General features: G+C 35.8%; 1 protein-coding gene across 1 annotated transcript in view; it reads left to right on the top strand.

Moving 5' to 3' along the window:
* Positions 1-500: 500 nt before the first annotated feature.
* The window catches only part of LOC132628488 (uncharacterized), an 88,357-nt gene continuing 75,143 nt past the window's right edge, over positions 501-13,714 (top strand). Inside the window, exon 1 of the mRNA XM_060344264.1 lies at positions 501-864. Within this exon, the coding sequence (XP_060200247.1) occupies positions 501-864 (364 nt within the window). The remainder of the gene's footprint in view (positions 865-13,714) is intronic.

Genomic DNA, 13,714 nt, shown 5'->3' on the forward strand with positions numbered 1-13,714 from the left:
ACTTATTCTTCCACAATATTTTTTTTGGAATAAGAAGCACCAGTGATTAGGATGTAGTCAGAAGGAAATTTGATAAACTTCAACAGAGTTTTTTTTATTTTTATTTTTTATACGGAACTGCTGTTTTTATTTTTATTTTTATTTTTTATCAGTGATTTTTTCTTAATCTGTACTACGAAAGGTAGAAAAGAAAATTCTTCACCAAAAGGAATGAAAATCTCACGGTCTCATACAAATTGAAAAAGGAATACAAAAGTCGTGCTACTTGATTTTCCATTCTCTGCAATATCCTTTTCTGGTGCAAAGTTTCTTTGTTCGTTTATATATGCGTTTGTCGTTTACATTTCCTTCTAGAAACTAATAATGAAGACTTAGGGTATGATTACCTCGTATGTTTGACAAAATGTTAGATGGATATTTTTATATATAGAAATAAATAAAGATTCTCTTATCATAAATGAAGTTAACACACTTATGTTGTTTTCTCTTTTCCTAAAGCCATGGCCTCCAAGGAAGAGCATCACGAAAAGAAGGTCATCGGAAAGCCCTCAAAAAATTATGCAACTGGAAAATGGACCAATCAAATAGGGGAAAGTTCCATTGTCCTGGCGCTTCCTGCACAAATTCATAGGCCGAACCGTGATGTCGCGGGCTCGTATAATGTCGAGGGGGAGAAAGCTAAGGGAAAGAAGTCAAGGCGACATGAAAGAGCGCGTGAAAGGGATATCATCACTGAGAATGAAAAGACTGAGGTGATCTCAACGAAAAAGTCCAAAGAGAAGAAAGCTCGAGTCTCGTTAGGAATATCTGACACTGCTGAAGAAGCTGCTTTGGCTTATGATAGGGCGGCCATTGAAATGAGAAGTGTTGACATTGAGACAAACATCCTCAAGCCACCACCGAGGGACCCACCACCAACTGAAATTAACTTCCATCAACCCACCACTAAAGGAGATCAATTTGATCAATCCACCAAAAATGATTTTTAAAAAAGATTGACCGGCGGCAAAGTTGTTAAAGAACGATCGAAATTAAATGGTGTACCTTATTGTATTATTAGTAGTATATTATATAATAGAGAGCAATGTGTGGTCTGAGTCTTTGGTTACACCTTGTTAACTTTTAACTAGCAAAGTACATCAAAAATAAATGGATTGTAGGTGACAACAGGATGGCATAAAAATACTGGGGAGAGAATTTGGACACCTCAGTTCATTAAATTTTATAAATACCCGTGTTTTCTTTAAGCAAAATTGTTGGATCGTGTAGCATGAGGATAACTTTTTTTTGCCCTTCAAATAGTGCGCATAATTGAGGGATACATAGTATTAGGCATGTGTAAGTCGCCCCTAAATGTATTTACATGAAATCATAACATGTTTAATATCTATTTAGACAACACAACAACAACAACAACAACAACAACCCAGTGAAATCCCACATCGTGGGGTCTGGGGAGGGTAGAGTGTACGCAGACCTTACTCCTACCAAGGTAGGACGGCTGTTTCCGAAAGACCCTCGGCTCAATAAAAGCATAAAAAGAAGTCAGATAAGGTTAAGAGAATCAAAGCGATATGAAATGAAATAATGCAAGCGACACAGATAACACAGGATAATCAAAGCACAGGAAATAACAGATAATAGCAGAAATCTGAGCAGAAGAAATTATATTGCGATAATGCGACTACTAATAAGAACAGAAAACGAGACTATCTACTAGCCTTCTACCCTAATTTGGGTCCTCCAAACCCTCCTATCTAAGGTCATATCCTCGGTAAGCTGTAGTTGTGCCATGTCGTGTCTAATTACATCTCCCCAATACTTCTTCGGCCTACCCTTACCTCATCTGAAACCATCCATGGCCAACCTCTCATACCTCCGCACTGGGGCATCTGTGTCTCTCCTCTTCACATGCCCAAACCATCTCAATCTCACTTCTCGCATTTAGACAACACTACGATTGATGAAATCATAATAAAAGGGAGTATAGTGTTTTGGAAAAAGTAGGTTGTCTGAAAAAAAAAGTGAAGATAAGCATTGTGTGAGTAAGTTAGTCAAGTCACCTTGAAAAAAAGGTGAGAATAAGTGTTTAAAGAAAGTTTAACATTTTGAGTATGTGAGTACGTTCTGTGAAATTCTAGCTCCACAATTCTGTTAAGTTTAGTAACGGCCATGGGCTTTCTTCTCACTGAAGTTTCCCACATAAAATTGTGTGTTCTTTCTTTTCATTGTTATGGCTTTCAGAGATTGTTGCTCATAACATAATAATCTTATTAATCACATGTGGAACCGTAGATTGTTCAATGTGATATTTTACTCAATTTTTTTACTTCTTTTTTCCAAGTTAACTTGTGGATGTACGCCTTTAAGTAAATAAATTGCTATGTTAATTTTTTTCCTATTTCAGGATGAACTTATATTTTCCTATACGTTCACCACATCAACATTCTAAAAGATTCAAGCTGTTTAAATATATAGGCGGAAATCATGCCTCAAGTTTGTTGGGAAAAAAATTAACCCACTCATAGAACGTAAAGAGTTCTTCACAATTTGCATCCTTAAAGTATGCACGTTTTTGTAATTTAAACCTTATTTTATTTCTTTTAGTGATTTGCAGCGTAATTTGCTTATTTTGTTGCAAATTCATAAAAAAAATATCTCAATTATTTACCAGGGCAAACTAGCTAAGAAGTTATAATTAACTAAACATAAAGAGATGATTTAATTTTTTTTCAAAAAATAAAAACAGTATTGAATAAGAGATATTTGCTCGTTCCTCTCCATTCAAAGACCCGCACACTCTAGACTGACCAGTATCTTTGATTATACGGAAAAGACTCAAATATGCCATCGAACTACCCGAAATGACTCATTTATGCCACTCGTGAATAGTTTAACTCATTTACGCCATCGCCATTACCAAAATGGCTCATCCATACCATTGTCGTTACCAAAATAGCTCATTCATGCCATTTCTCATTAATGTTGGTTTTATCGTATCATATATGACACGTGACCTCCAACTAGCTTATGGTTGTGGATGGGTCGGATGAATGAGTCATAAGGGAGAATATCTAGCCACAAGGGCTGACAAGAGGACATGAACACCATAAGGGCAAAATATCCGGCCACAAGGGCTACCATGAATGCGAAAGAAAGTGACCATGAGGGTCATAGCCCATATAAAAGTGAAAGAAAGTCGATTTAGCCGAAGGGGCCATATCTGTCACTTTTTATTTGCTATGAGGTTCATTCATACTTTTTATTGCCATGAGGGCCATTCATATTTTTATTTGCCATGAGGGCCATTCATATTTTTATTTGCCATGAGGGCCATTTGCACTTCTTATTTGCCATGAAGGCCATTTATATTTGCCATGAGCGCCATTAATATTTTTATTTGCCATGAGGGCCATTCATATTTTTATTTCCCATGAGGGCCATTCACACTTCTTATTTTCTATGAGGGTCATTCATATTTTTATTTGCCATGAGGGTCATTCATACTTTTTTGTTTTGCCATGATGATCATTCATACTTTTTGTTTTGCCATGAGGGCCATTTATGTGAACACTGCCAAGAGGGCCATTCATACAAACAAGCCGAGAGGGAAATTTCATTCAAACATATCGAGAGGGCCATTTCATACAAACATTGCCAAGAGGGTCATTCATACAAACACTGCCAAGAGGGCCATTTCACACAAGCATGCTGAGAGGGCCATTTCATAAAAACATGCCGAGAGGGCCATTTCATACAAACATGCCGAGAGGGCAATTTCATACAAACATGTCGAGAGGGCCATCTCATACAAATAGCCAAGAGGGTCATTCATTCATATAATTATCAGACGTAATCAGAGGGTTAAAGCGATGTGAATCCGGTCAGATGACAACAGTTTTCGCTCTGAAGGTCAAGACGATGTAAATCCGGCCAGATGGTCGCAGTATTTGTCATCAAAATCAATCACAATATTACTCAGCAGGTGGGAGCAGATTGGCAGCCGCCAAATGGAGCAGGCTAGTCAAATCAGATCCAAATACATGCAGAGCAAACGTGGAACTTTTCCTTACGCAGCCGGTGGAGACAGGGTGCCCATAAGAGTCGACCTCTCCGGCTAGGACTGGGAAGATCGCTCCACTCCATGCTCAGCCACCCAAAATTACTTATCTGCTTATATGCTTTATTTTTTTTCTTTAATTTTCCCGCGACCGGTCGGGCATAAACTGGCACATACACAAAGGCATTCCCGCACAAGGGATATCCCTTTCCTCCTATCGAGTCGAACTACAAGTGACTTGATTCCCAAGACCAGGGATATGTAGGCGGACTCAATACCAGAGAGTCAGTCACACTCCAACCAATCACTCCGGATCGGTTTTGATAATCAGGAAATCCAAAATTTGCTTAAATTCACATTTAGAAGTCTTAAATTGAGTCGAACTGCAAGTGGCTTGAATTCTCATGTAACCTGAGATGTGTAAGAAACCCAAAAAAACTAGGGTCCGGCCACATATTTGAAAATTGCATAAAAACGAGAGGTAATATAGAGATAGGTCAGTCAAAAATCAGGGTTAGTCAAATTTCGTTTTTCAGGGATGGTCTCGCCATCTCCGAACACCGAAAGGAACAGTTGTTGACACCTAATTTTGACCTCCCATAATTTATTTTAATTACCCCAGAATCCCTGGACACCAAACGGAGTGAAATGTGTATTTGCTACAAGTCAAAATGATTTTATGAAATTATTCAGATAATATTTTGCCATTTCATTTGGCAAAATAAATTCTATAATATTATAAATCATTTGGAAAATAATTTAAATATTTTTATAATTAATATGAAGTATTTTGCCAAGTTTAATCAGAAGATAAATTAAAGCAATTATTTAATTAGTTGTTAAAATTACCATAAAACCAATTAGCAGGCATTTTACTCCATTTAACTCCAAGAATATAATCAATTAAATATGTTAATCGTTTTTACCCCTCAATTCTAAATTTTTCATGTCCCAGTTTATTAAGATTAATCATAATTAATTAAGTATTTAATTATGGTTAAAATTTCATAAAATGTTTGCTATATGGTTAATAGTGGCTACAATTGAACTAATCAATTGTTAGTTTAATTCCGGCTTTAATTGATATAGCCATTTTCTATGGGTTAGGTGTCACGACCCAACCCCGTAGGCCGTGACTAAGTACCCGAACTGGGCACTCATATACACACCCGTTAGTTACATGTTCAGTCCACAACAAACACCATATGGAACTCATAACGACCAAACCATGGTCTCAGATTTGTCGCATAATTATACATATAAAAGCAAGCCGACAAGGCTGCCATCACACATCAATATCATATGCAAGCCGATAAGGCTACCATCACATATCAATATTATATGCAACCCGACAAGGCTGCCACTATAGACGAACATCATACCACAACACATCGTATAGACACAGCTGAACAGAACCCATACACAACCCACACATATGTCCACAGACCTCTAAGAGTTTCAATCGTGAAATATGACGGGACAGGGCCCCGTCGTACCCTTAAACAACATATGCATATATTTAGATCAAACATGATCTATACCAAAGTCTGGGATCCGGAACAACAAAACTCTCCAAGATAGCAGAAGGGAAGTCTTAAGCTGGCGGTTCACCAAAACGCGTATCCGTACCTGCGGGCATGAAACGCAGCCCCCCGAAGAAAGGGGGTCAGTACGGAATATGTACTGAGCATGTAAAGCATGAAATACAGTAAACAGGATCATATTTGAAATGAGGAGTACAGAACACGAGTACAATATCCAGAATACCAAGATGCTTGCTTTTGAAACATAAATCGTGCATGTCCGTATCATATATCATACTCAACCCGTTTTGAGACATAGTAACATAATTAGATAACCATCTTGTACGTATGTATATAGAACATGTCCCGGCCCTATAGTGAGGGACTCAGTAAATAAAATCATATCATCATCATGCATATATATATATATATATATATATATATATATATATATATATATATATAACGTGTCCTGGCCCTCTAGTGAGGGGCTCGGTGGATAAAGTCATCATATGCCATCCTGGCCACCATCACCGTATCATCATATCATCATGTCATCATATCATCATATACATATACATATAACGTGTCCCGGCCCTCTAGTGAGGGACTCGGTGAACAATGCAGTGAAGCTGTGCACGAAAACATACCCGGCCCGGGACTCAGTGAAAGGTATATTGAGGTATGCACGAGCAGAGTAGTGAGAAACTATATGCAATTCAAAACATTTTTAAGGACTCAATAGAATAGTCAACACGAACCATCGTTCGCAAATTCAATAATAGTCATATCATTTACCTTTCGGATGTCCCTGCGGATTATATCAAAATGGAACTTTGAAATCATATGTACATATCAAAATATATATATAAAATGTAAGTTATGAGAATCAAGATCATTAGCCATCCTAGTGGCTCTAGGAATAGGAATTCCTTTGGAATCGTATATATATCGTATATTCATTTCACAACAATATGTACACGCGGCCCAATAATACTTCAACCTATATTAAGACGCCAACAACTACGGTTAAGCTACGAGGAGATTCAAACCGTATTCTAACGTTAGTAACTCCTTTCTAGATGTTTAGACGACGTTTTCTCTTGTAGCCAAACCAACTACATACAACAAACCCCACATCAATAATTATACATTCAATACCAATCCGGATAGCCCGCACAACATTCCAAACAGTCCGCATTCACAGCATTCAATAGCGATTCACATACGGCTACTACATTCTCAAGTTATTCGTAATAGTTTGTAGCCTTAACGTTTGCATGTAACAACTTTATAACAACCCATCCAACATACAACACAATGCATAATCTTAATTATCATTAATCTTCCAAGCTCAATAAGAACAACAACAATGTGTCAAAACAGCCCGTATGCGATTTCAAATCAATCCATACCTTACAACATTCGATAATAGTTTACATGCGGTTATGACACCTCTATTTTATTCTCATTAGTCTATAGGCGTAATACTTCATCAAAATGATTCTATAACAGCCCAATTACTATGACAACATGATGTATACTCTTAAATTATAAGTAGTTTTCCCAACTTAACAAAAACAACAACACGTCCAAAACAATCCTTAACCAACAACATAAAGATGCTCGGAATTCTTGCAAACGTTTACGAACATATTAAGTGAACTACATACGATTCTTACACCTTATTTCATGTCTTCTTTTCATATAATTTCAGTAAGTTACGACCAGCAACCACACGACATGTACATCATCACTTCATACGCAACTAAGCTACCTTGTCATCACTATAATCCTTACAACAACCCACAAACGATTTTAGTTCCAACTCCAACCGTTAAACACCTTCATTTCCATCATAAAATTCATGACAACAACAATCAAAATATCAAGTAAAATCAGTTCATTATCTTCCACACAAAACAGTCCCTACACGGTTTCAACATGCTTCAACATCACACACAAGATTTCATGGATTCAATTTATATGCATACTAACACAACTTCACCTTTAACCTTCCAATTCTTTTCATTCTTTTTACCATGCAATCTATGATAGCATCATCCATAATTACTAAAGAAAATCAGTCCACCATGGCCACTAAAACAGTCCCTACGGCCACATTAACATTCCAACACCAACATTCATGATCTTATGCATGCAATTCATGTTCATCAAGTTACAACCATACTTCAACATCAACATATATAAGTTCATGTATACTATCATGTTCCAACATCAACACACATCATTTCATGCATGCAACTTATATTCACACATCTACATCACCCTTAACACATGTAAAAGAAAGTTAGATCTTACCTTGACAATCCGACTTCTCAACTTGGCTAGAGTTTGTGAATTGAAATGATAATGGTTCTTGTTGCTTCAATGACTATCTTCACGTTTCTAGGGACCTTCTAAAGGGTTGAAATGCTTGAATAAATATTTTTTTTGATCAACACACAAAGAGCTAAATTTTCAGCCCTTTGGCCGAGAGCTTTTCTCTCCTTCTCTAGTCTTTCTATTTTTGTGTTGTGAAGTTGAAATGAGAAGATGAGCTATCTTAGTCATAAATTTGATTAAACTAAGATGACTACAAGTTGGACACAACACATGCTCCACTCATGACATTGAGCACTCAATTAACTTTACACTAAAATTCAATTCTTTTCTCTAAACTTTCGGCTAAACCTCCCTCTTTGTTTCCTTTCTTCTTCTTTCCATTTAATTGTTTACAAGACAATTGCATGTGTAGTGGATGATTCATACACTAACCTTGTCCATTGCAATCATACAAAGATTAATGGTCAATATTTAAATGTGCAATGACTCATCCAACTTGTATACCTTCATAAAATAATGCATGCCTTCATAAAATAATGGATACTTTCAATATTCAAATGCATGCCTCGACTTTTTCTCCTCTTATTTTCAGCCATCTTGGCCGAATTTCACATCCCTTTTTCTTTCCATTTGGTTGTCCATAATATAATTAAAGTGTAGTGGATGAATCAACATTAAGTGCATATTTGTATGTCTTCCATAATAGCCTTGTTTTAGATGACTTTGAGTCATCTTTTGGACATGGCATGTTAATGTTCATATTGGCTCATTGTTGCCACTAATTTTTACTTAACACCACAATTAAGTAGTTCCTAATTTCCAACAACATTCTTATACTAAGTAAAATTTATAACTGATTAGTTCTAGTTTAGAAATTAAAAATTCGAGGTTTCTATCTCACGTCGATTCCTTCGCGAATAACTCGACGTATAAAATACGGGGTCTAACATTAGGTCAGTTGAAGTCATTATTGCATTTCTGGACCAATTTTAAATAGCCAATGTCCATGGCTTAAGTCAATTGAGGTCGATACTGCAATACTAGCTTCTAATTGGTTAGCTGGGCCAAATGTGACCATAATTGAAATGACCTACTCCATAGGTAAGGTCAATTGGGCTATGTTTGCAATTAGAGTCCATTTGCATAATTAACCATGTTGGTTAGTTTGTTTAATTGGTTAATTAATCATGTCTAACCATAATTAGGGGATTTCAATTAATTGAATCGCTCAATTGTGGCCATTTATTTAATTAGGGTCAAGTCCTTGCACATATATACACGGATATACATGTGTATACATGTATATGAGTGTATAATATATGCAGCCCTCCCCTCCTCTCCTTTCTTTTTAAATCAGCCGAGCCCGATCCAATAAGGACCTGACCTGGCCTAAGTCCATCTCTAAAGGGGTAACACCCCTTTCCCCTTCTCATTTTTCAGTTCCAAAACCAAACGACCCCTAAGGAGAAAGAGAAGGGTTTCCCCCTTTCAAAACCCTAACCGCGCCTCCTCCATCTTCTCTCTCCTCGTCATCGGCTTGAAATGGCAAAGGTTGAGTTGCTTTTCGCTTTACGCAGAGGATGCTCGATCAAATGGGGTAAAGCATTAATTTCTTTACCCTCTCTCCACCGTAAAATAGCCAAACACGGTAAAACCACCCCCCTTTCCTTTGTGTTTTTGCTTTGCAACGGTCATATGCCGTAAAATCCTTAATGGTTTTTGTTGTGTTGCGTTTGAAATCCACGATTGCTATGGGTTCGAGATGAACCAAATGGAGCGATCTTTTGGGGTCAAATCTGACCTTTCGTTGCTTATTTGTTTTCAATCTCAACCGTTAATTGGTTTCTGAGACAAGCAATTTTGAAAATTTGGATTTGTCCCACATCGGTTCCAATTTAGGGTTTGAGAAAATATGGAGTCTATAAAAAGAACCCCCAATTCGCACTTCTAACAGACGGAATATCCTACATATTCACACAAAACTTGAAATACCTAGGGTTTTAGCAAATTTTGCTTGAGACCTTTAATTTTTCAAGTTAGTCTAACTTTTAAAAGTTTTAATTTCTCCTTTATTGTGGTTTTGTGGATGAGCTTTGAGGTTGTGGAGCAAAGGAATCTCCAAAGGTTCAATCTCGACAATAGGCTGCACTCACAAAAGGTAATCCTCTTTCCTTTGCCTTTATTTATAGCATTTAATGATGTTTAAGTTTCTTTTGTGTCAATTATGTGTTTAGTTTCCTGTTTGTATTTGATTATGAGATTAAATTTGTTATTAGGGTGATAAGTAGTATAATTGGCTGATATGTTTCCTGTTGGTTTATAATTATGTAGTTAGTGCAAGATTTTGTTAAGCATGTGGTTAGTTTATGATCATGTTTTAGTTAGTTAATCCTGTCTTAATCAAAATTATGCCACTTTTATTTGTCATGCTTAGTTAGCATATGAGATCTATCTGCATTTTAAACCTGTTAAACATGCTTAGTCTGATTAGCTATGACTGTTAGTGTGAAATGTTGGGTTTGAGTACTGCTTAACTATACATATGGTATCCTAAATCTTAAATGGAGGTTGTTTGTTTGAATCCCTTTTTCTGCAAATGCTTACTACATGTTTAGGCCATTTGTTTGTAAATGTTATCTCTATTTATGGTTATTCGAGTCCATACTAGCTTGTGAGGGTCTCTTGTAATTAAATATATATCTAGGCTACTTAAGGGTAAAATGTATGTTGTATGTGTGTAATGTCTAACTAGACCTATTTAAGGACTACAACTAGTTTAGCTATGTGGATTATTCGTTCTTGGGGTAAAATATGAACTGTCTACTTATGCTGTTTGAGAAGGATTTGAGTTTGTCACAAAAAGATATCATATTAGTGTGGTTTTTGTCCCATCTCACTTTCCTTAAAGCTGTTGTTTCTATGCTTGTATTATTAGTTGTACGTTTTGTAATTTGGTAGGATTATGCATGCTCTCATGTGTCTGTTTTGGTTAAGGTCCCTTGTTGTAGTGGTTTAGCAATATCGTATATGCTCTATTTGAAGTGTTGTTGTGGATAAGAACTGAAGATGTGCTTTACCCGCCACCTGAACTATGTTAAGAATGATATCTGATCATACTATTTGACTGAGAGCATGTTAGTTTATGGGTTCTAGGCTATGTTAATAAAGACTGCTGAGGTAAAAGAGGCTTAATCACTTGTTTGTCTACTGTAAAGAACACTTCTAAACACCAATAAGGCCCAGGTCAACCTGCATTCTTAACATGAATTTACCTTGGATGATTAAGTGTGATAAGCTTGTCTATATGTTCCATCTATCTTTAATCTCAATACTCACCTATCCTTGCACTACCTGGACCTACTTAAGCTTATTTTTCACTTAAATATATTTTGATTTGGTTAAACTGTTAGGACTAGTAATCCTGAACGATTAAGAGATTATCCATGTTAAAGTCTGTTGTGGTATCACTAAGGCTTCCATACTAACTTACAAGTCACTTCTGATAAATTTGTTATTAGTATAAGCTGCATGTTTCATTTAAGCTCCAGTATGATAAAGTGAGGCCCAAGTATCATTGATAGGTCTAAATGACACCAAGTCTGTTTGTATGCTACATTTCCCATGTCTGAGTATATTTGTTCCTTTTTCCCTCTCTTTGAATGATAGTGTCTGTCTTCTTGTGACTGTAGTTCACCATGTATGTTTAGTGTTACACCTCGGAAATTTCTCGTTAACGTACAGTGAGTAGACTAACGAAGGGCATGACGTACATGATGTTTTGATAAGTCAGAAATAGCATTTGATGATCCTAATCGAGATTTCAAAGACATTTGAGGTAAGAGAAGAAAGTTGTCAAGGAAAGCAAGGGATATGTTGTGTGTCGGGCAAGATTTACGAGTACCGAATTAATAATATCTTAATGATGTTTTGGAGAAGAGTTATAATGTCCCTTATATTGGTAATGAGGTGTTAAACAAGTGTCAAGAAGGTTCCATAAGGATTGGTGGTCAAACGAGTCGACGAGAACGAACTTCGGAAAGCTGGGCATTATACGGCCCAACATACTGGCTGTCACACCCCATTTTAACCCGGGTCGATTTAAGGGTATGACGTATTGGTGATTCCTGTTTATTTGTTTTAAGGAGTCGCCACCTAATTAATTTAACGGTGAATTAGGACACCTAGAGGTTAACTAAGGCAGAATTAAAACTAAACCTCAATTAATAGTCTGCTTAACCAATGTGATTCTAAGTAAGGGCTCTATATTATCCTAAAGGGAAGGGGTTAGGCATCCTCTAGAATCCGTTAACTTACGGTTATCCGACCAACTTAGGTTAATTAATTAGATTGAATATAGTGTTTGAATTTTAAGAAAAAATGGTTTGCTTATATTACTAAGGTTCCAGAAAAAAATATAATAATACCGCTTGAACTAATTTGTAGAGAAATATAATAATTTCACAAAGGAAATGTTGAGGCTTATAAATGTTGTTAAAACTTTGCATGAGAATAGTGATGTTATTTTTTTTTAAAAGAAAAATAAGACTTGTAGAAAATATAATAATTTATGTAGAAGAATATTTAAAATGTTGTTTATAATAAGACTTATAAAAGACTTCTAATAATAAAGCTATTAAAAATAAGGTCAATGCTTTGTATAAAGGGAAACCTTAGAATAAAATTTATAATAATTGCTCATAGTTTTAAAGGAAGTAGCATAATAAGAATGGAGTTTACAAAACATGATAACTTACATATAAGTAGAAGAAGATGCGAATTTATGCAATGTTTTAATAAATATTTGAACTAAGTAATGAGGTATTAATTGATTTTCAGTTTATGAATAAAAATACAAAATAGTTAATAGATTTCCTTTATCTATTTTTTAGTATCTTTATCAACTATGCTTAATTAAGAATATGCGTGATTGATTCAAAACTTGAAGAGTTACTTAAAAATATACTTATAATTGCGTATTAGTGACGTTTTGAAACATTTATGATAAAATGTGATTCCCTTTATTTAAAATATATAGTCATGCCATTTTGCAAATCAATTATTCCAAATAAGTATTAGAGTTTGTAAATAGTTTTAACATGAAAAGAAAAGAATAACTCGTAGAATTAATTGTTAGTCCTCTTTAACTGACTACCCATTATACTAAACTAAGCCACTAATCTTACCGAATTCATCTAACTAAAAGTAGAACAACAATAAAAAGTTAGTCACATAATACACATCAAATGATAATGAAATAAGAAAGTGCAAATTAAATGGACCCAACCCATTTTGGGGGCTGTTGGATCTCTCGGCTGTTGGGCTTCGGCCCAGCAGTCTTTTTTGGTATTGCTGTGGATTGGCCTGCTGTAATTTATGGGCTACTGGGCTTCGGCCCAGAACTGCTCTTATCGTTTAGAATGGACTACGGACAGGGCTGGAACGAAAGAAAAATGTTGTTTCGTTGGGCTTTGGCCCAACATCGAATGCGGAAGGAGACGAATCCCTCGGATTCGTATGCGGTGTTCATGCAAAAATGAAAGGGAAAAGGATTAGACAAATAATCGAATGAATAAGATCAAACGCACAGAATATTCATTCAAAAACAAATTATGTATATGCTGTGTATACTTAGATATATCCTATGTATACTTTCTCCTTTTTGATAGCCTAACATGCGTCCTGTATATGTTCAACTTTTTAGGTAAGTTCTAGAGCTCTTTTCTTTTCAATTTGATGGGCCAAACCTTTTCCCTTGATACAATAATTATTCCTAAAGTTCTATAGG

This window comes from Lycium barbarum, chromosome 2 (assembly GCF_019175385.1).
Source record: "Lycium barbarum isolate Lr01 chromosome 2, ASM1917538v2, whole genome shotgun sequence".
Classification (NCBI taxonomy): domain Eukaryota; kingdom Viridiplantae; phylum Streptophyta; class Magnoliopsida; order Solanales; family Solanaceae; genus Lycium; species Lycium barbarum.